The sequence below is a fragment of the Calidris pugnax genome, unplaced genomic scaffold (genome assembly GCF_001431845.1).
Source record: "Calidris pugnax isolate Ruff unplaced genomic scaffold, ASM143184v1 scaffold11, whole genome shotgun sequence".
NCBI classification, from domain to species: Eukaryota; Metazoa; Chordata; class Aves; order Charadriiformes; family Scolopacidae; genus Calidris; species Calidris pugnax.
In genome coordinates this window covers 14,724,601-14,751,871 of record NW_015090803.1, presented here as the reverse complement: position 1 = coordinate 14,751,871, position 27,271 = coordinate 14,724,601, and the positions used below count along the sequence as shown (strand labels likewise).

Here is a 27,271-nt window from a genome sequence, read left to right as displayed (position 1 = left end):
ATAATTCTGTTGAAACACACATTTCACAGTCGGCTTGAGACATCTAAAACAGCAGTATCATTTAATAAAATTGCCACAAAATAGATACTATTGTTGTGCACTCACTAGTCAGAAATATGTACAGAAATGTCATGAAAAGTTGAGAATTCAGGTAAGTACCTTCAGAAACTTATCTGCTACTGAATTCCTTCAGATAAAGGTGCATAAAATGGTGTAAAAAAGCAATTTACCAGTTGGCTTCCCAATGCCTTTAACTACAGTTCTGTGCACTTGCAGAAAAAAATATTTCAATTAGAATTAAAATAGATTTTAGGTTCTGAAAACATGAATAATGCAAATCAAATGCTTTTTGGTGTGGGTTTTTTTTTTTCACAAAGTGGCAGATTAACCACAGAACTCATAGATTTTTGTTGTGTTTTTTTTTTTTTTTTCCACAAAGTGGCAGATTAACCACAGAACGCATAGGTCTTTGCTTACTGTTGGTGCAGGTACAGATGGATCTATGCCACTCTAGTTTTTTATCAGATAATAAATACACATTTTGACAATCTACAACAGAACCTGAAGTATTTATGGGTGAATTAGCCAGTATTTCATCTCGTGATGGAGAGAGACATGCTGTCCTGCAATGGCCATGCTGTAAGGACTCAGGCATGGTCAGCATCAAAGAATCTTTAGGACCCTTGAGCTACAGAGACGCGGCCAGAACACTCAGTCCCTTCCTGCCCTTTTTTCTTACTCCTCAGAATGTTGAATTTTCTGCAGGGTGACATCAGCTAAGGCAGCCTCGCTCTCCGCCGGGCTCTCAGGGTGCAGGGCTGGGGCCTCCCTCTCTTTGGTCACTTCAGGTTCTTCCCCTCGCTCAGGAGCGTGATTTGGATCCGCTTCTTTGGCAGCATCTGGCCCAGGATCGGGCTGTTCTTCACTTGGGGAACTGCCCTCCAGGGGTTGCACTTCATCTGGACAAAAGAGAAATCGCACCCTCAGTGAACCCTGAACCCATCTGCAGGCAAACAATTGTATTGGTGATGGGCAATAAACACTAGGGAACTGCATCAGTTACAAAAGTGATTCATTTCACCAAGCTTCATCAAAAAAAGCCTTCAAGACACTACAGTTCTGCTTAAGCTGGTGTAAGATTACTCTGAAACTAACCCTGCACAAAGCTGGCAGTGATTTATCTTTAATTTTGCCATACTTCTTGTTAATATGTAGAGGAGCACTCGGAACTCCAGCATCAAAGCCCACATTTTAGAAAGTTTATAGCATTTGTAGATGGAAAGACCAGAATTCCAACAAATGCTGCAACCGTGCCTTTAAGTTACAACAAAGATCTTTCTTTCGAGCTCGGCTGTTTGTTACAGATTTTAAACCTGTTCCTGGTGTTCCTCGTGGTGCAGTTAATGCAGCGTTGGTGTCAGCAAGGGAACCAGAGATCCTAACCTTTCTTTTGTTTTTTTTCTTGTTTCCTTTTTTCTTTGGCAGCTTCTAGTTCTTGTTTCTCATGAATTTCCTTCAGAGTCTTGCAGACTTTTTTGTGGGTGAACCAGTGTATTTTCTGGCAGTTCTGGTCGCAGTACATCACCTGAAAGGTACCAGAGCTAAAAATTCATCTTCATGTACTAAAAAATAAACAATATTCTTGCATTTTACCGTGTACCAAGTTACATCTCTCTGTGTATATTACTTAGTGGTATTTTTAAGCAATGTGCAAGGTCATATGGAGTGATTCTAACCTATATAAAACTCTATAAAGAATAGTTTATTTTGTTAACTCTGGAGATGCAGAAATTTTACTCTTAACTGTTAAACATACACACTTGGAACTCCCAAATACTCCTCCTTGGGAATTTCAGGCATCTCTCCCAGAAGTCCCTGTGCTCACACGTTGTCAGTGCAGGAACACAGGCCACTCCTCACACCCCTGCCCAGCAAACAATCAAGCATTCAAAAGCCTCAGCACCACATTTTGTGATTGATTATAACTATTAATGGATTCTTACCATTTTACATACAGAACATCTTTTGTCTGCTCCCTTTCCCCCACAAGTTGTACAGAATTCAGCATCCACAAACCCCACCTGGCCAGTAATGGCTTGGGTAAGGACGGAGAAAGCTGTAGGATCAGAACCCTGGAAGGCAAGAGAAGAGGTGGGGGGAGATTAAAAGACAACACTCATGAAAAGGGACACCTAAGAGAAAACCAAACCAAACAAGCACTGCCAGCTGCCAGCTGCAGCCTCACTGAAGATGCCGTAGCAGCAAGAACATAAAACATCAATTAACATCCAGAACCTCACATTTACACAGTGAGGTAAATTCTTGTGTATAAAGTTAACTTAGTCCTTCGCTTCTGCAGAAGGGAGTGGAGCCGTAGGACGAGGGGTAACGGTTTTAAACTGACAGAGGGGAGATTTAGATTAGAGATTAGGAAGAAATTCTTTGCTGTGAGGGTGGTGAGACACTGGAACAGGTTGCCCAGAGAAGCTGTGGCTGCCCCATCCCTGGAGGGGTTCAAGGCCAGGTTGGAGGGGGCTTGGAGCAACCTGGTCTGGTGGGAGGTGTCCCTGCCCAGGGCAGGGGATTGGAACTGGGTGATCTTGAAGGTCCCTTCCAACCCAAACCATTCTGTGATTTTTTACTCTGTAAATTACTAATAATACTGTTAATGAACTCGGTGTTCTTTACACACTGTCACCCTCTTGCAGATGCCATGCAGCAGGTCTGTGCAGACGGGTCTCTGCTGGCCCACAGACCCATACTGTGCCTGTCACTGAAATACTCTGTGCTCAGTGCACTCAGATACCACAGGACAAACGGTCACAACTCACAATTGTCAAAACAATTCTTTGCATGTTATCATTTACATATTATTTGCAGCATCTTCCCCATGCAGTACAAGCAGGAAGATGTAGTGTATTTTACTGGTAACCAGAAGTTACAACTATTCTTTTGGACAATGATGTTAACATCAGAGGAAAAAAAGCCCAGGTTGCTCCATTGCTAAGTAAACCCTCAAACTGCTGCAGTGCCATGGAATAGGTGTGACCACAACCCAGGACAGCGTGAGATGGGATTGCAAGTAACAGTTGCCTTCCAGATAATTAAAAATGTCTAGTGTCTCCTCCTTCCTTATTCAGCATAACGGAGAGAAATCCAGTGCAACCAACTGCACTGCTCTGAAAGGAGAGGGCAGAAAAGGCTGCAAGGGACGGGAAGGACAATGTTTACTCTAAAGCAAGTCTCAGCACATCACCACGGCTTGTGTTTGTTTTTCTGGCTCAGGGAAGCAGCAGGAATGGCATTAAGCCTCGGGACACTTTAGGAGACTGGAGCCACTTAAGATGGAGACTATTTTTAATTCACTCGGCGTAATCCAAACACGTCACTGAATTGTTCCACTTCCCCAGTGCTAGTGCATGTCACATCTAGCTCCCCCAGACCAGAGAGAGCGCTCTCAGTAATGAGCAACAACTCTCGTGTCAGATTTATTACCAACTAATTAATAGCACTGTAACGAGGAGTGTGTTGGCAAAGATGTATGAGCAAAACCAAAGTTAGATTTTTTGGCTTGTAATGTTCATTTCCTAATTTAGATACACATTTTACCCTATATTGCATCATCGTGCCTCTCTGTGATAAAAGGAGCTTCACAGAATGTTTTCCCTTTTCTACCCTCACATATCACCAGCTTTTTGCGTGCACCAGAAATGCATTAAATCTAGGAAATGATTTGATGCTAAATTGAATTTAGACATTGTGAAAAAAGAGCGCAAAATGGGTTTCAGCTGTGTCTGAATGTACAATTTGTGAAAGCAAATTGGCAGAGAAAAATTAAATAGACATCATAGAGTAGGAGAAGAAAGCTCCGATAGAGAAACAAACTGTTCCAATTGTCTTTAAAAGCAGAGGTATTTAAGCATTCATCATTGGCATAGGAAAAAACTGCTAGTTGAAGTAGTTTAGAGCATTTCTCTGCAGAATGTAAAATAAAATTCCAGTTTGCCAGAGTTCAGGGACATTCAAAAACCTTCACTTAACGTAATACATTGCAGAAGCTGAGAAACAGGAGGATGGCTTAGTTTAAACTGCATTTACTACGGCAGCTGCTTAGAAAGTATTTCTTGATAGGAAAAACTTACTATTTCAACAGGAGCGATGCTTCTCACCAGCTGCTGGAGCAACGTAGCTTCACAGTACGGGAACTTCCGGATGCTTTCTCGAATGAGCTTCTCTTGATACACAGGGAAACCATCCTTATCTCTCCCTTTCAAGAGACTAGATTTTTTAAAATCGAAGTCAAATAAGAAATCACAGAGTAAACGGTCAAGAACAAACACCCAGCACAATGTAACTCTCCTCCTGACCCTGTCCTCTTGCAAATTATAGAGAAGAATTCAAAATTATTCCACAACTTCAAATGTAACTGTTTAAAATGCAAACGAAATTATTTTTGTTCTAATGCGCGGTCATTATGAAATATAAAATAACTAAATGTATGCTCTGAAACCACTACTTGCTAATTCAGCCACACTGAGACAAATTATCACCTACAGGTAGACCACTATCTGATCACACCGAAGTAGCAAAATGCTTTGTTTTGTTTTAAAATGAACATTGTAAAAATAAACACTGAAGAATACCCATTACTGTAAAATAAAAATTCTGCTTTACTTCTGTTTAATAACATGTTCTAGCCCTGATGCTTCTGTATTTATCTATATTGGTTCCTACTATTTTATATGGCTGGCTGATGAACTATTTGATCTCAGTATGTGAAAGCTGACTTGGGCATTTATTTTCAGCACCACACAGAAATCTGCTGAGGTCTCTGGGGAATGTGATCCTTCTCAGAGCCAGGCCATTAACTGATACCTAAGATCAGGCAGCTGGTTTGGTAACTCTGAGGAGGTTCTGAAGATCTAAGTGATTTAAGAGTCCAAGTCTCCTCCAGAGCCAGGGGGGATTTGCAGCTCTTGGTTGCTTTAAGTGTTTTGGAAAAAAAAAACTCTCCCGTCTGACTGCTGAGGAGTAAAATAGAGAGAACTATTCCCAGATGATCCATGTTGGACATATTTGTCTTTCTCTGGTACCTCTAAAGCTGCTTCAGGCCTCCCGGTAGAAACACGTACCTTTTGATAAATCCATCCAGTTTATCCTCTCGCTCCTTTAAGAAGGTAATACATTTCTGGAAGATGCAACTGATGTAGTGCATTTTCATGGCAAGTACTTCATTCATATCTTTCTGCTTCATGCATTTCTCACAAATCAGATCCAGGACCCTGTAACATTTCTGCAGCGCTTCCACATCGGCCAACAGAGGGTTCTCTTTTACCAGCAACACAATCTATGGCAAAGAGTGAAGAAAACATAATCCAATTAAGAACTATATTTTTTCAACTTGTGCATTAGCATTAAAGGTTGCATAGCTCATTGTAGCCAAATCTCAGTGGAGTTTCTAATATGCTTCTACTTCCACCTTGCGCAGCCTTCCCCTTCTTTTTTCAGTCACTATTTAGTAGACTGTCATTCACAGTGCCCATAAAAGAAACATTCCAAATTAAGACCAGTATTGAAAATATTATGGATTTTTCCAGAATAAGAACCTGACGAAACAGTTACAGAAATGACCACAGGCTGTCCTAAAATCCCTTTCCTTTTGAACACCTAAAACAAACAGGACTTGCACGATTTAAGCCATTTCACAGAACGCATTGACCTCACGTGCTCTTGAAGCACTTCGGGGAGACCAATAAAGCACCAAATTAACCACTTGAAGAGGAAACTGTATATTCTGCTCATTAACTGATCTGCCAGCAGCGCGTTACCGTGTGTATGTGCTGCAGACACCTGCCTGCCAGCTGCTGACAAACTCCTGACTTTGAATGGCAAACCCGAGGAACCCGTCTCTGAATTTAGGTGTTATTAATTTCACTGAACTACCCTGGGAGAGCAAACCACAGAACACATTGTTTTCAGCAAATAAGAGTGGGAAGTAAAAATAAACATCTTTTTTCCATACTTTAAGAACCAGCAGCAGTAGGTGTTACTGTGGGGAACCAGGGATGGAGGCAGGAAGCTCCGTGCTGAGACACGCAGTGAGGGAGCAACGAGATTTTGTAAAGATGGGAAATTGTTTCATGTTTTCACTTCAAGGGGGAAAAAAAAGCCAAAACCAAAATCTATTTATGGCTACTGATGCGAAAAATAAGAACCTCTCCACTTGGAGGTGTTAGTTCAAGGATGTGCTGTGTCTATAAATGCTGAAATAGCTTCATTTTTGAGTCGTGTCTAAACACTGAGCCCAATTCCTTCTCATTTTCAGAAGCAATGAATGGATGGATAACGCTTTGGATCTGTTGGACTCTGAAGGGTTGAACACTTTGTGACATAAAGAAGCAGTTCCCATGCCAACATACACAATTTACATATTACTCCACCTTAACAGGATGCATGTTAGTTGTAGTAATAATTTTATGTAGAGGCCCAGCTAATTTCACTGGCAGTTTTGGTTCTTTGTCTAAGCCTTGGGGTTTGGTGTAGTAGTCCAGCCTCTCACGTGGGAAGAAGTTGTTGATGACAGTCACACAGTCGTGTTGACCTACAGGCACACAAGAAAAAAAAAAAATTAAAAATCACATGAAATGAATAGTAACATGAAATGAAATAGTGACAAAACAACAACAAAACAAAAACCTAAAGCCAAATCAAATACAAGCATTACAGGTGAGAATTACCCAGGCAGAAGCTGAGCACCATATGCTTTGCCATCCTTTTATGTTCAGTAGCTGTAACTTATTGACTCCCAGCAGGGAATGACTTCCTGAAATTCCATTTTGGGAACTCTATGCCCTTCCCCTGTCCTCCTTCCCTGCTAAGCCAAAACTAAGAGAACGGGTATTTCTCCCCAAATTTACATTACACCAGTAGTGTCACACTGGGGTTAAAATTTCTCAGGAAAAGTTCTCTCCGCATTGTACTTTCAAAACTTAACAACATTTGCATTGGGACTTGTTAGTTTTCAAACCTGAAACACGTCCTACTTCATTAACCCAATGCAGGAGAAATGACAAGAACAGAACGTGCTTAAAATTCACCAAAAAAAAAAAAAAAAGGACTGTGATGAAAGTAAAAAGATGAGAGAAGTTATACCCTCTTCTTGTTTGCTGTATCTGACAAAATGATGGATTACTTGGCTGAAGGGAAAGTAAAATTTAGCTTCTCTAGTTAAAGACCACATTCTTTAAATTGATTGATTTCTCTTGGCACTGATCCTGTGCATCGGCAGAAGGCGACAGAGCCAACCAAATTCCAGCATTTAAAACCCTCCAGTGTTTCAGAAGAGACTGTTCTGAGCTAATGGAGCCCAGCCTAAGACAAATGACAGGGGAAGAAGGATCCTCACTTCCCACACAGACAGATGAATTAGTGTTGATTGGACAGAGAAGAAAAAAGAGCAGGAACGGATTCCAACGCTCAGACTTTTACAGAGCAGCATCTCTTAGTGTGCCTGAAAACATTTATTCCTTCTTGGTGATGCGATGAGATTTTAAACAAGAATTCTCCAAAATTATGTTGGAGATAATGTTCCCCATTCTCTATTAACTGAATTCAGCACCACACTGGAAAAGACTCTCCAAATCCGAAGTATAATTAATGGGAGTGGACTTCTCTGACATACTGAGTGGGGTTTTGCTACTGAAACCTCAAGTGAGTAATGTCCATTTTTTCCTCTTTAAAAGACCAGAGTGAGATATGATTGAAATTGAAACTGCACCAACTCACTATTCAAGGAAGTAAATCTAAATGCCCAGGTAGGCCCTAGAATCCAGAACACCTGATGGACTGGTGAGAGACTTCTCAGACACTTAAACAACACAACAAGGTCGTGCTGAAGCAAAAATACAGGTCTTCATTTCTGGCTGGTGGGAAGGTCACATGGACAGCAACAGCCGAGTCATTCAAATGACCCCCCCTTTTCTGGCAATAGTTTATCACACATCCTTGCTAGAAGTAGAGAAAAAAATGGTATATTTGGGAACATTAATCCAGGAATCTCCCAGCACTTTCAAGATGGGTTAGGGATGAAAAAGGGTTTAGAAAAAAAAAAGACAACAAAAAGAAACGTAACAGCAGAAAAATGCCCTTTTTTTCTCTTTTTCTCAGGATCAAACATACTGGAATGACAAATCTTTTCTCTTGTTCTAGTCAGGTTCAGGTCAGTCAGTAGCAGGAAAAAAAAAAAGCTGAACTATGTCAGTTCAGAACAGGTCATTAAATAATGTTTCTCCAATAAAAAGCATCAGAAACGAATGTTTTATTTCTTTAGGAATTTAGTAAATGGTAATAGACTTCCACCTTACCCACGAAAGCAGCCATCTGAGCTGCTGTCCTTCCCACAGAGTTGACAACATCAGTCTCTGCTCCAGCCTCCAACATCATCCAGGTGATTTCTTTGTTTCCTGAATTCGGGGGGAAGATACAGGGAACGAGAGAGAACAAACCATAACTTGTAATTCTTTATAGGAGCAAATTTCTTAAAGCCCAGGAAGAACACTGAGGGAAATGAATGTTCTTCATGTTATTATTTTAAGAATGGATTGAGAGAAAGGCACAGTGCTGCCTCCTTATTTATGGTTCCAGAGGATCAAATCAAATAAAAACTAAACCCAGGCAGGGTATAACCCTGCTCTCTGTAATGTACATTAAGCTCCCTGTGGAGCTTATGAGAGTCAAATACATATAACTAGAGCTTGGTCCCTCTGGACAGCAATATAGAAGCAAATTCTACTAATCTAGTTTGACAGTTCAACTACAACATTTGCTATTCTAAGAAGAAAAACAAATCCAGTGCTATTATGTAGCAGGAGCACAAGAGAAGGGAACAGATTGTTCCTTGCTCCACAGCGGGAACTGGGTGTTCAGACTGGGCTAAATACCAAGTAAAATGAAGCTAAAATTTGATGGGAAGATTAGATGACTTAATTGGTGCCCTTCAGAGACTAATAAGGACACTTGTCACCACTCGTGCTGGTTCTGCTTTCAAAGCTATTCTTACATTAACAGTTTTTGTGCATATGCTGAGTACAGAAAAGTGACTATAATAAAAGAGAAGGGGTTGGTGGCTGGAAAGGAATGTTTCTGATTCAGCAATGAAGGCGTTGTGTCAGTAGTGCTCGTGTCCCTTTTGCACTCACAGATCACAGACCCTAAATCAACATTCAGAAGTGTTTGAATCCAGGACAACGGGTTAAAAGCTCAGCTGTGAGAAAATGGTAAAAATTCCAGCATTTTCCATAAAGCTGCAGTCATTTAACAGCCTCTAAGGGTCTGTTCCCATCTGTGTGCTGCAGCTCCGACATTGCTCAATGACACACAAAGTTGAAATTTCCCTAATCTTTTTACCAAAGTTTTAGCAGAAAAGCAACCTGATGCTCCAGTTCAGATTCATGGACACACATATGCCTTTCTTTTTTATACTTATGATGAAAGAAGGCAGAGTTTAAACTCTACATACTACAAAATCTTACTTCCCTAGAATCTCCTTTTTGGGAAGATGTAAGTGGTCCAGTAAAGAAGATATAAATATTTATATATTAAATATATTAAAATAACCCAGTATTAAAATACAGGATGTTAAAATAACCTAATATTCCCAAATCTAATATTTTCCCCAAAAGAAACAATGTTTTTTACGTAGCATCTTTTTCTCACTCAAGGAAATAATTGTTTGCTTCATCAGGAAAAAAGAACGGCAAGAGGAAAGCTGCAAACCACCACTTGAGAGAGGAGAAGACACATGCAGCTATAAGCACTCTCATGAAAAAAAAAAATCTACCAAGAGAAGGAAAATAAATGTGAGAAAAAAACGTTTTTAAAACTTCCTAAATACATTTTTAAATGCCCACAAGATAATTGCAAAAATAATGTCGGAGAAAGGCAAAATTTGAAAAAATACTGAATTAATTTTACAAGCCTCAAATATTACTAAATCTACCGATTTGTAGTCCTAAAAGGGGAAGTTTGGTGCAGCATCTTTTTCAGTGTAACACACTATAATTAAACAGAACGTATCCCACTGCCCAGGAAAACTGTCACAGGAGACTGAATTTTGAGATGTGTAACAAACAGGACAAAGTACAGGACTATATGCCTCAAAATGCTGAACAAAATCAATTTTTGTATGGAAAAAGATCCAAAGCCTGAACTGTAGCACTCCTATTCCACTGCCCCGATGATTCTACTGCTCTTGACACATCCACACGGTTCGCATAAATAAGAGTAAACCTGAATAAATAAAAAGGTGTTGACGTTTTCCTTTAAAAAGTGTAATTCCTGGCAGGTTGTACCCATCATCAATGCCACAAAAATGAGTGAACTCAGTTTGGTGGTTACCTGAGAGCCCGGCGAACATCAAGGCGGTGTATCCGTGCTCGTGTTCGTTGCAGTTGACGTCAGCCCCGTGCCGCAGGAGCAGCCTGCACATCTCCACCTTCCCCTTGTAGGCTGCGTGCATCAGGGGGGTCATCCCATGCTAGGGGAAGACAGAGGAAGGAAAACAGCATACAGTTAAGGATTAGTTATCTCTCCTCATCTTCATACCACTGATAACTTCCACTTGGACATACATATTCAGTGTAACTACCAAAGCCTCACATAATATTTAAGTTAGCAACGATAAAAAAGCTCACAGAATCTCCATGAAAATAAATATGTGGTTACCAAAATGCAGTAGATTTTCCATCCCCCTGTCACTTCTGATTATGCTGTGCTATATACTTGAAAACAGACCAGTGCTGAACAGATGAAAACCACTTACTGCCCGTTTGTCACTGGCCTTTTGTATAAGCCATTAAAGACAGCTAATGCTTCTACTAGCTGGAAAAGCTTATTTTAGAAAATACGTTAGGTTCCTAAATTATTTCTTTTCTCAACCTGCATTATATGATAAACGACAAGAAAATTAGGAATAGGTTCTTGGTTTTGCCATTGCAAAGATTTGCAATTTGTGAAACTCATTTTTAGTCATGATTATTGGTAATTGTGCTGTTCTCTCTCCCATTTATCCACCCTTTTGGTGTCGTGTCTGTGACGTGGTATCAGGCAGAGCTCCAACAGCCCCTGTGAAGATGCACAGCTCTAACTAGACCCAAACAGCCCCACAGTCTCAAACCTTGCCTTTTGATAAACGGCACCAGTACAAAATGGGTTTGGCTCCAGCAAGGGAGGCACTGAGTTTTTATCAGTCCCACTGGTGTAATTATAAATTCAAACTTATAAATTCAAACCCGAGCAAAGCCACAGGGAAATTTTCAGGACTTGGGGGGAGTTGCTGGTGCAGGGTCTGTCCCTCTGACAGGGCAGGGAGAAGCACAACCCTGTTTGAGAAAATTGCACGGCATTCCGCTCAGAGAATTTGATGCGCTTTTTCCAATATGCTGTTTATTTTCACTGAACATCCAGGCAGGATTCCTGTTATCAGCCAAGACGTGGTAATTGCCCAAGAACATTCTCTAACGCTGAATACAAGGGCTTGTGCTTTAGTCTGTCCCCGAAGGAAATCAAAATGGCATTTTCTTCCTTTTTTTGCAGGTTATGGCTGCGTGTATGAATCTGCTCACACACACCGTCACTGCAGCTCTGTAAGCACATGGTAATGGCATACCCTAAATAATGGAATTGTCAGCATCAGCCTTAAGGTATTTCTTGCTTCAATTTATGCTAGAATAAAACCCAATGGAGTTAAATTTGTCAGTATAATTTCCAAAAAATTCCTAAAGGTAAGGGCAATTGGAAAAGTTAAAATAAAAATTTTCATGTGTTATACTTTCTTTTTTCCCTATCCTAACTGAAAACAATAAAAAAATTATTACTTGATGCATTATATTTTAGTAACCTGAAATATTTTTGTAAACTGCAGTATCAACTGCCATAAAGGAAACAAAAGACCCAAAGAGATCACTTCACAGCATGAAACAGATTTGCCATTGGTTTTGCTAGGTTTCATTTGTAAAGGTAAGTAAAGGCTTTCTATCCTTACATATAAAATATGTATGTCAATTTGGACCCATTTTTATGGGCCAATCCCAGTCTGGAGTCATGCTACAGATTTGTCTCCTTTAGTAGCACAGAAAAGGGGATATGAACACAGTGAGGTTTCTGACTGAAGAAACTGTTTAAGAAAACAACGATTTTAAGTTTGGTTCTATCTTGAATGGCAGTTGTTTCAATTAAACAATCTGTCTGAAGATTACAGCACAAAGGAAAAAGTTGGGGTTGGGTTTTTTTTTGGTCATCCCTCCTCCTGGGAAACTTTTTAAAAAAGTCTTTGACTAACTTTTGAAAGTGCCAGGATGTGGATCAAAAAAACATGAAGCAGAAAAGGTGGACAGTTGTCAGAAAAGCTGAAAAAGCCTGGTTTCCTGTCCCTATACAGGAACTGAGATGACTGAAAATGCTCTTCTCAGGCTGAACAGCAAAGACAGGTCCAGCAACAGTCTGTTTTCTGGCAGATGCCATTTGAATTGTCAATACAACATGCTTAAAAGACTAAACTAGCAGACAGTTTATTAAGCACCCACAGGAAAGATTATTTCTTTTTCCAGCATGAAACATAGGATGAAGCATTCATTTTCTAGCAGCTACTATGTAACATTCTTCTGACCAAAAATCCAGTCTTTTAACCTCATTCTCTTGCCCCTCAATCAGGGCAAGAAAAAAGCAGGTCAGTCTGTCCATCTTCAGCACCTGGGAGAGGTGGAGGATGCACAAAACCCAAATTTATAAGGGTCATAACTAGGAAAGTATCTTTCTGCCTTCTATGAACTATGGAGGAAGTTTTCAACAACACTATTTCTCATCAACCAGAGGAATTGGGGAGTGTGGGGTTCCTGGACAACAAGAGTTGGGACAAACAAAAAAAAATACCCAGACCATCTTGCACATTTTTAAAAGCCATTGTTTTGTGGATAACACACTGATGAAGTAGCCACATAGACCTGTGCTACTCAAGAGAAATGAGGACTCCAAGCAGTCCCAACATTTCCAGTGTTTTACACTTGTCCTGCTCACTTCACCCCTTTCCTCAACCATGGAAACTTGGCCAAGATGTGGCACACACTGGCTGGGTCACATGTGAATACCAGCTACCTCGATAGCGTGGCAAAAGGCTGTCAAAACCTGAGCTGAAAACTACAGTAAACACTCACATGCTGGCAGGATTAAAACACCCACCTCTCCTTTTCCCAGCCCCAACAGGCCAAAAGAGCTAGGGTTGGTCACCCTGGAGAAGAGAAGGCTCCAGAAAGACCTTATTGCGGTGTTTCAGTACTTAAAGGGGGCCTACATGAACGACAGGGACAAACTTTTTAGCCGGGCCTGTTGTGATAGAACAAGGGGTAATGGCTTTAAACTAAAAGAGGGTAGATCTAGACTAAATACAAGGAAGAAATTTTTTACACTGAGGATCCTTAAACCCTGGTCCAGGTTGCCCAGAGACGTGGTAGATGTCCCATGTCTGGAAACATTCAAGGTCAGGTTGGACAGGGCTGTGAGGAACCTGATCTAGTTGAAGATGTCCCTGCTCGTTGCCAGGGGTTGGACCAGAAGACCTTTAAAGCTCCTTTTCAACCCAAACTATTCTATGATTTTGTAATGAGGAACCCAGCCCCACATTAACATGGAAAGAGTGCCTTGGCTTATTTTTTACGTTCAAGCAACTAGACCAGTTCTATTCATTCAGAAAATTACAAATTAAAGACATCAGTTCAAGGTTTGGCTTTTATTTGAGACAATATTTGGGAAGTTACTAAAAAGGAAACAAACGATGCAAAAAGAGCAGGAACAGTAGTTAATGGATGTATTCAAAAATCAACTCTCCTAAATAAAAAGGAAGAGAACTAACCAAAATTAGAACAACTCCTTAAGACTGGTTCAGGGAGGTATTTGGAACTGGATTGTAAAAACATCTCTGATTTTTAAAAGAAACAGTCCTGAACGCTGCTAGTCTAGAAATAAGACCTGAATTTTCATTGGATGAAGGCCTTTTTAGAAATTTCACCCATAAAGATTTAGAATAATATCACCCTTACCTACCTTAAACTTAACGGCAAGCAGGATTTGGAAGGTAGCCAACAGATGCACAAATAATTTTAGCTATAGCTAAGTATGAACTAATTAGAGTATGAAATACTGCTCAGTGAGTGCCGATCAGAGCCATAGTTCTCCTCCTTTATAGCCATCCTGCTGAGCTGCTGGTTTCACATATGTAACACATTAGATTCCTCTGATGATCTTTCTGTTCATCTGCAGCGATGAAAAGTTAAAGTCTGCATCAGTCAGCAACCTGAATTGAAACCAGATAATTCTTAATAGCTGCTGGATTTTCTTTGGTTTGTGTCTTTTGAAATAGTATGTAAAAAACATCAAAAGACAGAACTCTCTCTCCTCAATAAAGGCCAAGGACCTGGGCATTTTCTGCTAGCACGGGCAGTTCTCGCTGGAATAGGAAGCCAGATCAACCAAAGAACCCTCCACTGAACATAATCAGCATGAGGAAAGCTACACGTATCTCATACACTAATAAACAGGCTGCTGCTGTAATTCCCAGATGCAATTAGCATACACAAGTGGACTGTTTCTAAAAGATGTATTTTATTACAGAAGTGAACAGCTGAATTACCAAACTACAGGAAAAAAAAGTAACTCTGCTAAGGTCAAATGATACTTCTGTATATAAGATGATGACAAACGACCTTAAAGCTATTTTAAATACAGAAAAACTGTGATGTCTTTTCAGGTCAAGTCTCTCTGCTTTATCTGCAGAAGATATGGGATTGTAGCATTTCAGCCCTCCTTTGCAACCTCAACTACCATCACGACTGGAGGAAACTTCCACAGCTAGAAACCCCACGTGTCTCCTCCAGACTGCCTTCTCCTAACAGTCTGACAGATCTCAGCCGCACCCTGCAAATGGATGGAGTTAAAGTCAGCAAACTGCCAACGTGCAGTCACACCACTATTTACAAGCTCTGTGCTCCCAGAGGAAAGAAAATTCCAGAACACTTTCTTCCATACCATGTTTCCCAATTAGCAACCACTCCCCTTTAAAATAGGACAAAAAATGACTATGTGTTGTGCATTTAAATGAAATACATTAGTGTTTATTTTGCATCCATTTCCATTGCCCATCTATTTCTCCTAATATTTTGGGACATCTGAGCTTAAATGCCCCTGAAGTTTTAAAGTTGCTGGAATCAAACTGTTAGAGACAAGTTTTGTGGAAGAGCTATGTATTTCTGTTTTCATAAAGATAGTGATTAAGCCTAAACATCTTTCCTTTCTTCAACTACCTAAATCCTAAACAACAAAACAATTGGTCAAAAAGGACACTGGGGGAAAAAACAGGCCTATATCTGCTGGATATCTACAACCTTCTGGAAGATGGGCATCTGTGAAACTACTTTCAATAAAGGGGTCTTACTCTGCTTTTAAGTATAGCACCGCAGATAGGAGGAGGTGAAGCCTAAGTCTTGGTACATGGGCAGGAAAAGCAAATAGATTTAGAGAAGTGGTATTTTATTTTTTAAATAACATGTAATGACAGGCAGAAGAATGCTGAAACACTGTGAAGGAAATTAGTGAAGGAAGAAGCTGAAACAACTGGCAAGGACTCAGAAGAGAGTCATGGTTATAGCTCAGTTACTGAAGAAGCACAACTTCAGGCATAATGCTTAAAAAGTCAATGCATTTGAAAGATGTAAAAATGTTACGTGGTCCTTGTCTAAGGGCACATAGAGAAAAGACTGCTGACTGCCAGCAGGATTTAATCGAGAAGAAAGTAGATCTAAGAGGTTAGAATATATGGTCAAACCAAAAATAAAAGGGACACCTTATGTGTTTATTTTTTTAAATCAGGAAGTGCAATAAGTAACAGCCTGCTACTGGATCCTGTGGATTCTCCACTTTTGCTGTACCACAAACAGAAGAGAGAATCACATTAAACCTGTGCTCGTTCTGCGGATTCTCTCATGTAAAAAAGGACTTTAAGGAAGGAAATGAGTTCTTAGTTCCCAACTGAATTGTGCTCCTATTTCAATATCTAAGCATTCAATTTTCAGGGCTCTGTTCCCTCATTTCTTAACATTAATAAAGTAAGTAACAGTAGTAATATAAATAATAATGTGACTTTCAGGATAAAAGCTAAGGCCACAGGAGGAAGAAAATAAGACCTGATTCATTCAAAGCAGTCTCCAGTCATGGCAACGTTGAATAACAGATGAAGCTAATGATTAACTGGGGTTTCACATACTCTATTTATGTATAGACACAGCAAACAGTTTATAACAGAAAAATTCTATAAGTTGATACGAGATGACTGATGGATTAAGAATCCTAAACACATCTGAACCCTCTCCTGTTCGATGTCCATCGTTACACACCACTCCTGGGGATAAAAAGGGCACTGCAAGAAGTGCATTGCATGAACTTGAAGCCGTATGTGCCTCGGGTGTATTTAGTCAGATGCGAGCATTAGGTAAGTGTTGTTAATACTATTTCTTCTTTAACGATAGCCTGAGGCATAACTCAGTTATGGTTTCTATTAATAAACCCTATCCTCTCAACAGTAATCCTGCACGTTGCGCTAATACTGTGTCAAGGGTGCAGTCGTTCAGCAATTACACTGCAAGAAAAGCTTTTAAAGTCTGGAGAATAAAGCACACTCGCAAACGCACTTACATGGTATCCCAGGTTCCTAAAGTTTACTGTAAAGCTTAGTTTGATTACTTTGTCAGAAGCTTTTTCAAATTCATACATTAGAAATTAAGGTTTAAATATTTAACTGTATTTAAGAACAGTCAGAAAATCCATTGGCAGCACAAAAAAGCCTAACAATATTCCACAAGGATAACCAGTAGAATAAGTGATAATTTTCCTCCACTCAGCGTTCAGGAGACCACATCTACAACACCCTGTCCAATTTGGGGCCTTCCAGTACAACAAAAACACAGCTGAAGTGCAATGAGTTCAGCCAAGTACCACCAAAACATGGTAGGAACTTTAGCACTCGTGCAGTGAAGACAAGCTGCAGGAACTAGGCTTGTTCAGCTTGGAAAAGAGATTACTTTGGTGGGACCCAACAGCCACCAGTACCTACAGGAAGATCACTGAGAAGACAGAGCCACACTCTGCAGCTATGGTGGCAGCAGGGCAAGAAACAACAAGCCTAAGTCAAAATAGAGGTTCAGACATAAGGGAAACACATTTTCACTGTAAGCACAGTAAGGCAGTGGAACCAGTTACCCAAAAATATGGACAAGATATAGCACAGAGCAACCTCATCTACGTTCAGAGCTGAAGCTGCTTTGAGGGGGAAGCTGAACTACAGACCTTCTGAGGTCCCTTCTAGCCTGAATTTCTCAGTGATCCTATGAAATTATGAAGTTGGGGAAAAAAACCACAAATTGACATGTAAATTTATAAATTAGACATTCATCTAAGATGCATGGTGGGCAATTACAGTTTTGCTTATATGTTACACTTCATATTAATGTTGCATGTTTTAGAAAAACATTGTAAAAAGAACAGAAAACAGGTATGAACATCACACGAGGTTCCTTCCATCTTCAGGTAGCACTTAAGTATTACATCTTCTACCTATCACATCTGCCTCTGGAAAAGACAGTGCGTTTTCTGCTTCTCACCTCGCTGCTCACTCTCTGAGGATGTTTATGGTTCAGCTTTGGGTGACGAGATGCAGGCGTGAGATGGGGACAGGTATTCTTTACCTGCATCATCTGCTGCTCTCTAAGCAAAGGGACTCCAGTTTGGTGGAGGTGACAAGAAGTCAGGGAGCACCCCCCCTGTGTGTCTCGCTGCAGCGTTCATCTTACCTTACAGACACCAAAGCTCATGCTGGAACTTGAGAGAAAATACAGTGTAGAACCTTAAGTAATACTAATCTTTAAACTGTCTTAAAAAAAAAAAAAATTAAGAGCTCTTCAAATGTTCGTTATCTGCAGGCTGGAAATCTCTTCAGAATAACTGTGATTTCCAGGATTCTGTATAGCAACGTTATTTAACAACAAGAAGGCCTTCAGACCTAGTCTTTTCCTCGCTAAACCCAGCATAACACTTGTACACTTTGGCTGTACCTCATCCAAGCAATTGACACGGACGTTCTTGCTGCCCAGTAGCCTTCCAGCCTCCTCGGTGTTTCCTTGAATTGAAAAGAGAAAAAAAAAAAAAAAAAAAAAAAAAAAAAAAAAAAAAGGGGGGGGAGAAAGGGAAAAAAAAAGGAAAAAAGATTGGCTGTACCTCATCCAAGCAATTGACACGGACGTTCTTGCTGCCCAGTAGCCTTCCAGCCTCCTCGGTGTTTCGTTAAATAAAAAAAAAAAAAAAAAAAAAAAAAAGACACAAAGAGAAAAAAGCGGGGTGAGAAAGGGAGTATATCAGGAATCAAGAGGAAAAAGATCAGTTCCATTTGTGATTAGAATCAAAATCTTTGTAGACTAACCACTTGGGATGTAGATTAACCATCAATAAATCAATCACTCTTAGCAGAGAGGCTTAGGAACGAACAGTGCTCTGTTCTAGAAGCTAAAAGCCAAGAAGTCACAACATCAAAGAGTAGTCTGTGAGCATGCACTAGAAGTAAACATCCATTTTCTGTGAAGTAAACTGATCTACACACACACACACAAGAACAGGACACTAATATGTCTCTTCATAGACAGCACCAGAACAATTCTGAATGAATAATATGATACTGAGCATTTTAACACATTCTGTACTTTCACCTCTTTTGGAGCATCTTATATCTAAGAGAGCTATTTAATTTCTCACAAAAAATAAATTGTCCCATTTCAAAGATTTTTCTGATCTGAATGAAATAGGCTTTATCATTTACTCTCATGTCCTTTCCTGTTCAAATTTGGGATTTGCACCGTTCCAGTTCCCAGGTGCACAAAAGTGTAAAAAATTTGCATTTGGTAAGAAAGAATAGAGGTGGAAAAGACAAGGACAGAGGTAGCTTGATCACTGACATTTCTAAAAATTGCCAAATGCATAAGCAGGCTGAAGTGTGGAAAAGAAAAAAAATCTGTGCAAGGAGAAATAGACCATAACTTCGTATCTTTCAATTTGCTGTAAGAATCCTTTCAGCTAAGCCACAAATCTAAGAACCTGATTTAAAGCCCATTGAAGGACTATTATTCAGTAGCAGCTTCAACAGGCATTCAAACAAATAGAAATAAAAGAACATTCAAAGAGTCTAACTTTGGGGAATTTATTGCAAATTAACAGAAACTTCTGATCACCAATTCAGTCATAAGCAAAGCTCTTTCAGCACTGATGTGCTTAATAAAAATAAACATTACATCCTTCATTTGAATGATAGGTTTCATGTTTATCTTCACTATATCACAAGGAGGTGCTCTTCCAGCAAATTTTCAGCAAAGCAGCTCTTGCAACTTCAGCTTTTGCTCATTTTCTTTCAAAAGAGCATTACAAATACTAGGATTAATTTATTTTCATACAGCTTTTGGTGTGGTTTAACTATACTAAACAAGTTTCTTTAGCCATTTTTTTTTTAAATAATTATTTTAGGGAAAAAAGTCATCTGAGTCATCTCACGCACCTGATAAAGACCCAATCAAATACACTGACTGACAGTCAGGGCACTGTCAACCAGCCCACTGTCCCAAATATATAGATAAATATGCACATCTTAAACACGTGAGAAGCTTCTTAGGACCTGGAGTAATTCAGAAGAACATCCCAGGAAAAGAACAAGCATCAGAAAGAGCAAGTCTTCAAGGGTTAATCTTCAAAGTAAATTTTAATGCAAGTAAAGAAAAGCAAAGCAAAGCTGCATTTACAGGTTCAGAGTTCTGCATGACAAAACACTGAAGGTTTTCCAAACAAGACACTAAACTGGCAGAAGTCAGACTTCTAGAGTTGGCCAGAGCCAGGTTGGAGCCAGGCTCTTCATAGTGGTGCATGGTAGGAGGCCAAGAGACAACAGGCAGAGGTTGAGAGGAAAAAAAAAGCTTCAGACTGGATTTAAAGAAAAACATTTTCACTATGAGCCCATTAAGGCAGCAGAAGAGGTTGCCCAGAGACGTTGCAGTCTCCATCCTTCAAGGTTTTGAAAGCCTGATGGGATAAAACCCTGAGCAATCTTGTTTGACCTCACAGCTGACCTATTTTGAGGAGAAGGTTGGCCCAGAGACCTCTTGAGGTCCCTTCCAACCTGAATTATCCCATGACCCTAATCATAAGCATCAGGTAAGTTAGACAGAAGTGTCTGCAAGATGAAACCTGAAGCTTTGATTAAAGTGAGTCAATCAAACCGATTCTGATTCACAATAAACTAATTGTTGACTATTCCATGCTTGTACCTCTGACACAGAAAATATTTTAATACAATTGAGAGAGATGCCCCAAAACTATAAATAAATTTTTATAGGTTCAAATTGCCTCAAAACCACATATAGGAATACATGGAACACATCTTTGCAGTTTACCTCCAAATAATAAACATCGCTCACAATTTTCAAAATACAGTTTGGACTATAACCATTTAGACAGGGCTGTGCAATCCACGTTGCTGGACCGTGAAATCCAACTGTTAGGAGAAGCATGACAGAAAGCCCCCCAGCAATAACCATATGCCCCACGTAACATGGGGAAACTGCAATGCTTACATGAAATGCAAAATAAAACAGTAGCAGAGATAAGAGGCCCACGATACCCTGGACAAGCTCAAGTTCTGCTAATTTAAGAACGTGCTGTCTGCAAGGACATCCTGGCCTGGCAAGAACACGTAGGGAAAACCTGTAACACGCTGGAGAACTGGATTATCCCCAAGAAAACGTGGTGTTTTGGTTTGTTTTTTTTTTTTTCCCCCCAGCATATTAACACAAGTCAGTAGATAAATGTCAACGCCCGTGACTAATATGAAGGCGCAGAAGTTTTCCTTGGCAGAGTCGGGCCCTCACAGCTGGGCTGCCCCGGCCCGAGCAGCACCGCGCACCCCCCTCCGCGCCCCCGGGAGGCCTCAGGCCTCGGGCAGCGGGAGCGGAGCGGGCCGGGCTCTCCCTGCCGGGGGGAGAACAGCCTCCTGCCCCGCCTGGGAACAGGGAGACGAGGCCCGAGGCCCAAGGCCCCGAAGGCAGGCAGGCCGCAGCGCGGAACCCGCCGACGGCGCCCTGAGGAGCCTTGTCCTGCCCGCGGCCCGCACCAGCACCCCCGCCGAGGGGACCGCGGCCTGCCCTTCTCCCGCCGCCGGCTGTGAAAACAAACCCTTGAGGGGCACACCCGGGGCGGCGGAGAAGCGGCCCGGGCGCTACCAGGCCCGCCGGAGCTGCCACAGGGCAGGGCAGGGCGCCGCAGAGCCTCCGCCGTGAGAGGCGCCGGCGGCAGGCTCACCAAGGCCGCGACGAGGAAGGCCCAGGCCCGCCGGGACGGCGCTACTGCCCACGGGCGGTGAGGGGCGAGAGCCGCGCCGGGCTCACCTGTGGCGATCACTCCCAGCAAGTCCTTCTCCTCCGGGCTCAGGTCGCCTCTCCTGGGGGGAGCCATCGCGCCGCCTCCCGCAGACGGTAAGGCGGACTCGGGACGGTGCGGCCGGACGTGGGGAGCTCAGCCCGCCGGCGGTGGCAGCCCGGGCCCGGCAGCGCCCCCCGCCCGTCCCCTCCCCGCGGCCGGCCCGCCGGCACCCGCCCCCGCCCCGCGCCTCATGGCCGCTTCCTCCCTCAGCCCCGCCTCGCCAGGGGCCGGCCGCGAGGAAAACCATTCTCTCCACGGCGTGGGGGGGATTCGGTGCAGGCCGTCCCCTTCTTCCGACTTCCCACCTCGGCGCTGCCGGAGAAAAGGAGACTTCTCCTCTCCTCTGCCTCTTTGTGAAGTTGGAGAGCTGGTTTTGCTTTTCTTTTCTTCGTTCTTTCTGCCTTCCCTCGCGTCCCTCTTCCCTGGTAAGCTCTCGCCCCCCCCCCGGGGCGGTGCCGGGAGTGGTACGGCCGGGCGGAGGGGGCGGCCGCAGCGGCGCCCGTGTGTCAATGTCTCTGTCCTTCACTCCTCCATTGTCTCCCTCCGCCGCCGCCGCCGCTGACTGTGCCTGCCCTCCCCTCCCCGGACCGCGACACCACCCGACAGGTGCGGGCCGGCGGGCGGGAGGGCGAACGGGCAGGCGAGCGGTCGGTCGGTCGGTCCCTCACAGCCGGGCCGCCCTCGGGCGGTGAGCGTCTCCCTCAGCCCCGGCGGGCGCCGTAGCCCCGGCGAGGCGAGGCGCGGGGCCTGTGCGCGGCGGCCATGGCGGGTCCGGGCGGGATGCGAGGGGGTGCCGGTGGGTGGTTAACGCCGCCGTCCCGACGGGTTGGGTTGTACGCCCTCGCCTGCCCGGCCGCTGCGAGGTGGGGGGAAGCGGCTGGGCTGCTGAGCCCGCTGGAAGCCTCCGGGACGGGCGGTGCGGGCTGGCACCCGATGCTGGGTAGACCTGGTGCCCGGCTGCCCTCCCCTCCCTCCCTCCCTGAGGGCTCTTTCTCTCCTTTTTATGGTATGGATTGGCGGGGGGTGTATTTTTATTTTTACCAGGCAGGAAAAGGTGTTTATTCGGTCGAAGGAAGCCCCGGTGGTGTGGCGGCGTGGCGTCTCCCGGAGGCTGTGAGGGATGGGGAAGGGAAGCCGGAGGGGGGGGGGGAAGGTTTGGAGCCGTTGCCTTTTGTTAGCGCCTTTCTAAAATTAAACCCCGGCTGGAAAAACCATCTTTGTTCCGGCTCCAACTTTCCGCCGCCGCCGGCCGTGGGTGGGCGCGGGGGGATCCGGAGGGTCCCAGCGAGGGGCAGAGGGAGTCCCGCATCCCCCGACCCTGCCCCGGCTGGTGCGGGAGGGAGGGAGGCAGCAGAAGGTGCTTTTTACCCTCCTTTGTCCGACTCCTCAGCGTAAAATTTATATATCAGCTCTTTCAAATAACCGGTTTTTCCCTATAATTAATTTTTGAAGGCATAGCCCTGTCAGCAAGCTGAGTTGTTTTTTTTTTTCCTTATTAGTACTTGCCGCTCGTCTCGTGGCTGCTTATTTCGTGGAATCTCGCTTTTAAATCTTATTCTCCCTTTTCACGTTTATTAATTGCTCGGCTGACTTTCAGAAATAGTCAAGTCCCATCGTTTTCTTCCTCGGTCGTAGAAGAGGACATTCTCTGAATCTGGTGTGTTTTCATAACTGTTTGGGTACTAACACAAGATGTGATGTGATTTTATCGCAAAACAATCTAATTCTGTGCATTTCCGAGATTTCAGAAGTCGCAGAAATCCAGGGATGTACCACCATCTAGTTTAACTTGAATCAACAAGTGTAAATCAGAGAGGCTGCTTTGGATTTCAGATTATAACAGGCTCCCTTGACTTTTTTTTTTTTTTGGTGGGGAACCAAAATTGCCTTGAAGGAAATGCCCTCAAGACAAAAGTGCTTTTTATTTTCTGGTCCGGAAAGGTACCCCCGTGTAGCACTAACAGGAGTCTGTCACTGGCTCAACCGTGAAGGCTGAGATTAGGGTTTAAGTGGTCTTTTGTTGGTTCACTGCAGGGTGTGAATTTTACCCGCTGCGAACAAATTTTGTGATAATACAGGACGCTGATAATCTCTGTGGCATTATTAAATAACAAGAGCCCATAAACTTGCTTTCATATTTCAAAAAAGAAAAACAAACCAAACCGTGTCAGGCATTCAGTGTACAAAAGTATGCATATTACATTCCTCTTTTTTTTAATGTGAGAGTGTCACTACTGTCATTGCACCCCGGTTCACAGGGTGAACAGGCAAACACAATTTTTCCTTGGCAGCCTCCCCTGGAGCTCCCTCGGTGACTGAGACTCCGGGAGAGCTCTGTCTGTAAGAGTAATGAAATACTTTAAGACCAGTTAAAAACCTTTCTTCCCCTTCCTGATGGAAGGCTTTTGTACCACTGTCAGTCCTGTAGTTTGCGGACGTTTCGCAATCTTTGGTTTATCCTTGCGAGATGGCGATGAGGTAATGGAGTGGCCTCACCTCCATTTTATGTATAGAATTTGAAGCACGGAGGCAGTGAGTGATTTTTCCGAGTCTGTGTTAGGGCAGGGAAACCGAAACGTGAAAATGTTCTGTGCCTTTGTGTTGTGCCCCTTAATGCATTTCCTTTTCGTCTGCTGTTTCTGTTCATTTCACGTATTTAAGTTGTAGTACCATGTGGTCATTAATAATTTAAATTTGGGGTATTACAGAGGGAGAAGGAAATGTTGACCTCACTGTGACTCAATATATTGTTTAGGTTTCAAATGATAAGTATTACATATAAAATAATTCCCTATTTTGTCATGTGTTGATACATCAGACAGTTTTGATTTGTGAAGCAGGTGTCACCAGTGGTGACAATCACCATTTTTCCCCCCCGGTGGTTTGCTGGTTCTGGTCTGCTTGTGGGAATTTATGATGGCAATTGTAATCAATGTGTAGGTGTTCCTAAACACCTGATGTTTTCTGCACTTGTTGAGACCAAGATTCATGCAAGAAGATAACAGGGATTTCTTTAATTGAGTAATACTCACTTTTGCTGAATATACAAAACAATAAGCTTTTTGGGGGGGGTCAAGCTAGGGGAGAAAAGACAGCCTTATGCTTTGGAGAGTGCACCCTGAAACTCTCAGTGTTTGGACATGGAAGAGAGGAAAAGGAGATGCTGAACTGGTTTCACTGGTTTCACACTGCTCTTTCTCAAATGACACCTCTGCTTGTGTCTTGGAGGCTTGCTTGAATTATGACCATGTACTCTGCTGCTCTACTAAGGGTAGCCTGGGTCAAAGATCCTGTAGCCACCCCCTGTGCCTGGGCTTGGCATGATCAGAGACTTGGTCTGACCCACTGCATTTTATCCAGGGAAAAACAGAAGAATAGGTCAAACAGGTACTGATAATTCTTACGAATTACACTCCTGACTCCCGACCCACTGGTTCTCAACGTTCTCAGCAAAAAGTGGTACCTTTGTGTTTACCTTTGTATTTGAGAGCCTGTGGTGGGTTCTTTGAATTTAGGTGAACTTTGTGTCTGCAGCAGCCTGTGAATACAGCTTTCACAGATGCTTAAAAAAGGAACTTTTATTTTTTTAATTCTTTTTTTTGAACCTACTACTTAACAGTTTCATTTGATTCCCCACCCCTACACTCCCAGTTCCTGTTTCGGGTCAGGTCTATTTAGTCATTCCTATATAAAAGCCATTTCATATGGTTCTCAAGTGTGTTTGTGTAAAGTAGTTGTGTCTCCTGTGTAGCCTGGGCTATGGGAAACCTCCTCACATGGAGCTGAGCCTTTCAGACAGACCTCCACTGGGTTTTGGTCTTGTTTACTCCAATCCTGACAGCTATATCCTGGCCAAAGCGAGGAGTATTTAATAGGATTATTCATTTAGATCACTTCAAGTTCATGCAAGTTCAAGAGTGTTTTGTTGCTAGAAACATCTTCTGTTTTTTCCTCTCAGATGTGGGTAGGTTTCTGTTTCCCCCCAAGTTGATTTGCATTGTATAGCTCTTTGACTTCCTTAAGTTTTTTTTTTTGGTTTTTTTTTTTTTACTGTAAGTGGAGGGTTTTCTAGGTTTCATGTGTATTTGGATCTCAGGACAGCCACTGGACCTATGATATAATCTAATCTGTCAACGTTGTCAAGTTTTGGGTTGTACCAGAAGGTAGATCATAAAAAGACCACTGGAGACCGACTGAAAGCAGGCAGAGACTGGTGTGCACAGGATAGACACAGTAGGTCTATCTTTAAATGGGGGTTGGACTAGATGATCTCCAGAGGTCCCTTCCAACCCCGTGTGATTCTGTGAATGACAGGATATTGCTCTAGCTAGGGATCCAAATCTCATCTCATCTGATGGACAGAGATGTCCATCTGGTACTGATTTTCATAGGACAAAGTTAGGTTTTCTCCACACTTTAAAATCGGGAACAAATCCCAGCATTTGACTCTAGCTGTATCCAAAGTCTGGCCGGATGAGACCGGTGCCCTCTTCACCTCTTCTTGAACCCTGACTTGAAGGATTTGCAAGCATATGGGACAGAAGGACACCAAAGTATCCTCCAAGGGATTGTCTGCTCCAGACTGTTGGGTAATCAGTGTCGAGATGAGCATGTTCTTCAGCAGGAAATACAGGACAGAGTGGTGCCAAAGTGCCAGTCTGGGACTTTAATGTTCATATAACAGCATAATAAACAGGGCTTATTAGTGTGATTTAGCACGGGTGGTGGTGGTTTGCTCCTAGACCTGATCTGACTGAGCAGGGCCAGCTTTGGTGGTTCTGCACCCAGAATGTAGCCATCTGTAGAGATTCCTTTAAAGTGCTCAAGAGGTTATTTGTATTGGCTGCAAAGCGTGTTTTTTGTGTATATGCTTTTATTTTTGTGTATATCTTTAACTGCTAATTGTGCAAAGAAACACCCACATACTCTTCCCACAGAAAGGCAGGGTTGATGGTGCAAAGAAGGAATTTTGAGGCCCTCAGGTATGGTGATGATGAGGATGATGTGAATGCCTTAGATAAATGTGTATTTGTACTACCTGGTTAAAACTTGCTTTAAAGAAAATGAGCCTTATTTTCATAACAAAGCCATATATGTGTATCCCTTGCTCCATTGATATACTCACCACTGGATCTGTAATTTAGGGAAAAAAACCCACAAGTTGCCCCTTTGCAGGTTGATTTCCTGTTCTCTTAATTGTTCTAGATGGTCCTTACACAAACAGCTTGCTCAGACAACACACCTTTTTTGTTTTTCATATGAGACTTTAAGTCATTATGATTTTTTTTGATTAAGAAAAATTCAAGCTTTAAACAAATTTTTATGCAAATGAATCCCAGGTAGTTAGAGAGGTAAGTACCTTAATATCTTTTTTTGTGAGTGTAAGAGAAGCAGCAGCTTTTTGCTGATGGAGGACTGAGATGTGCTTAGTGGCTGCTGAGCACCTTTGCAAGACTAAGTTCTTTCCAACTTAAGCTTAGCATGGTTTCTGTAAGAGTTGATTTGCAGTGGCTTTTCAGACAGGTGTTGCTAAAATAATTTCAAAGCTTCAGAGCTGTAAAGTAAACAAAATTACATCAAGCTGTAAAGGAAATATGTCTCCACGTAGAAGAACTTTGAAAAACTTTACAGCACGTATAGACCCCACTCCAGCTTTTGGGAATCGTGTGGTGCTGGGAAAAATCAAGTCCCTGGGAGTGTGATGCGTCAGCAGCAGTTA

At 42.5% G+C, this 27,271-nt stretch overlaps 2 protein-coding genes across 3 annotated transcripts in view; one reads left to right on the top strand and one right to left on the bottom strand.

Moving 5' to 3' along the window:
- Positions 1-415: 415 nt before the first annotated feature.
- ANKMY2 (ankyrin repeat and MYND domain containing 2) lies at positions 416-21,711 on the bottom strand. Of its 2 annotated transcripts, none has more exons than XM_014937696.1 (10): positions 21,519-21,711; positions 18,316-18,380; positions 10,396-10,534; positions 8,364-8,462; positions 6,441-6,601; positions 5,133-5,347; positions 4,143-4,278; positions 2,004-2,132; positions 1,444-1,585; positions 416-959 (listed from the first exon to the last, which is right to left on the bottom strand). In XM_014937696.1, the coding sequence occupies exons 1-10, from the start codon at positions 21,583-21,585 to the stop codon at positions 736-738; spliced, it is 1,377 nt and encodes a 458-aa protein (XP_014793182.1). In that variant the 5' UTR covers positions 21,586-21,711; the 3' UTR covers positions 416-735. The 2 variants fall into 2 exon arrangements, with proteins under 2 accessions (XP_014793182.1, XP_014793181.1); XM_014937695.1 differs by lacking the exon at positions 18,316-18,380 and adding an exon at positions 18,153-18,217.
- A 319-nt stretch (positions 21,712-22,030) lies between these two features.
- The window catches only part of BZW2 (basic leucine zipper and W2 domains 2), a 55,833-nt gene continuing 50,592 nt past the window's right edge, over positions 22,031-27,271 (top strand). Inside the window, exon 1 of the mRNA XM_014937697.1 lies at positions 22,031-22,158. The gene's annotated coding sequence lies outside the window, so the exon portion shown is untranslated. The remainder of the gene's footprint in view (positions 22,159-27,271) is intronic.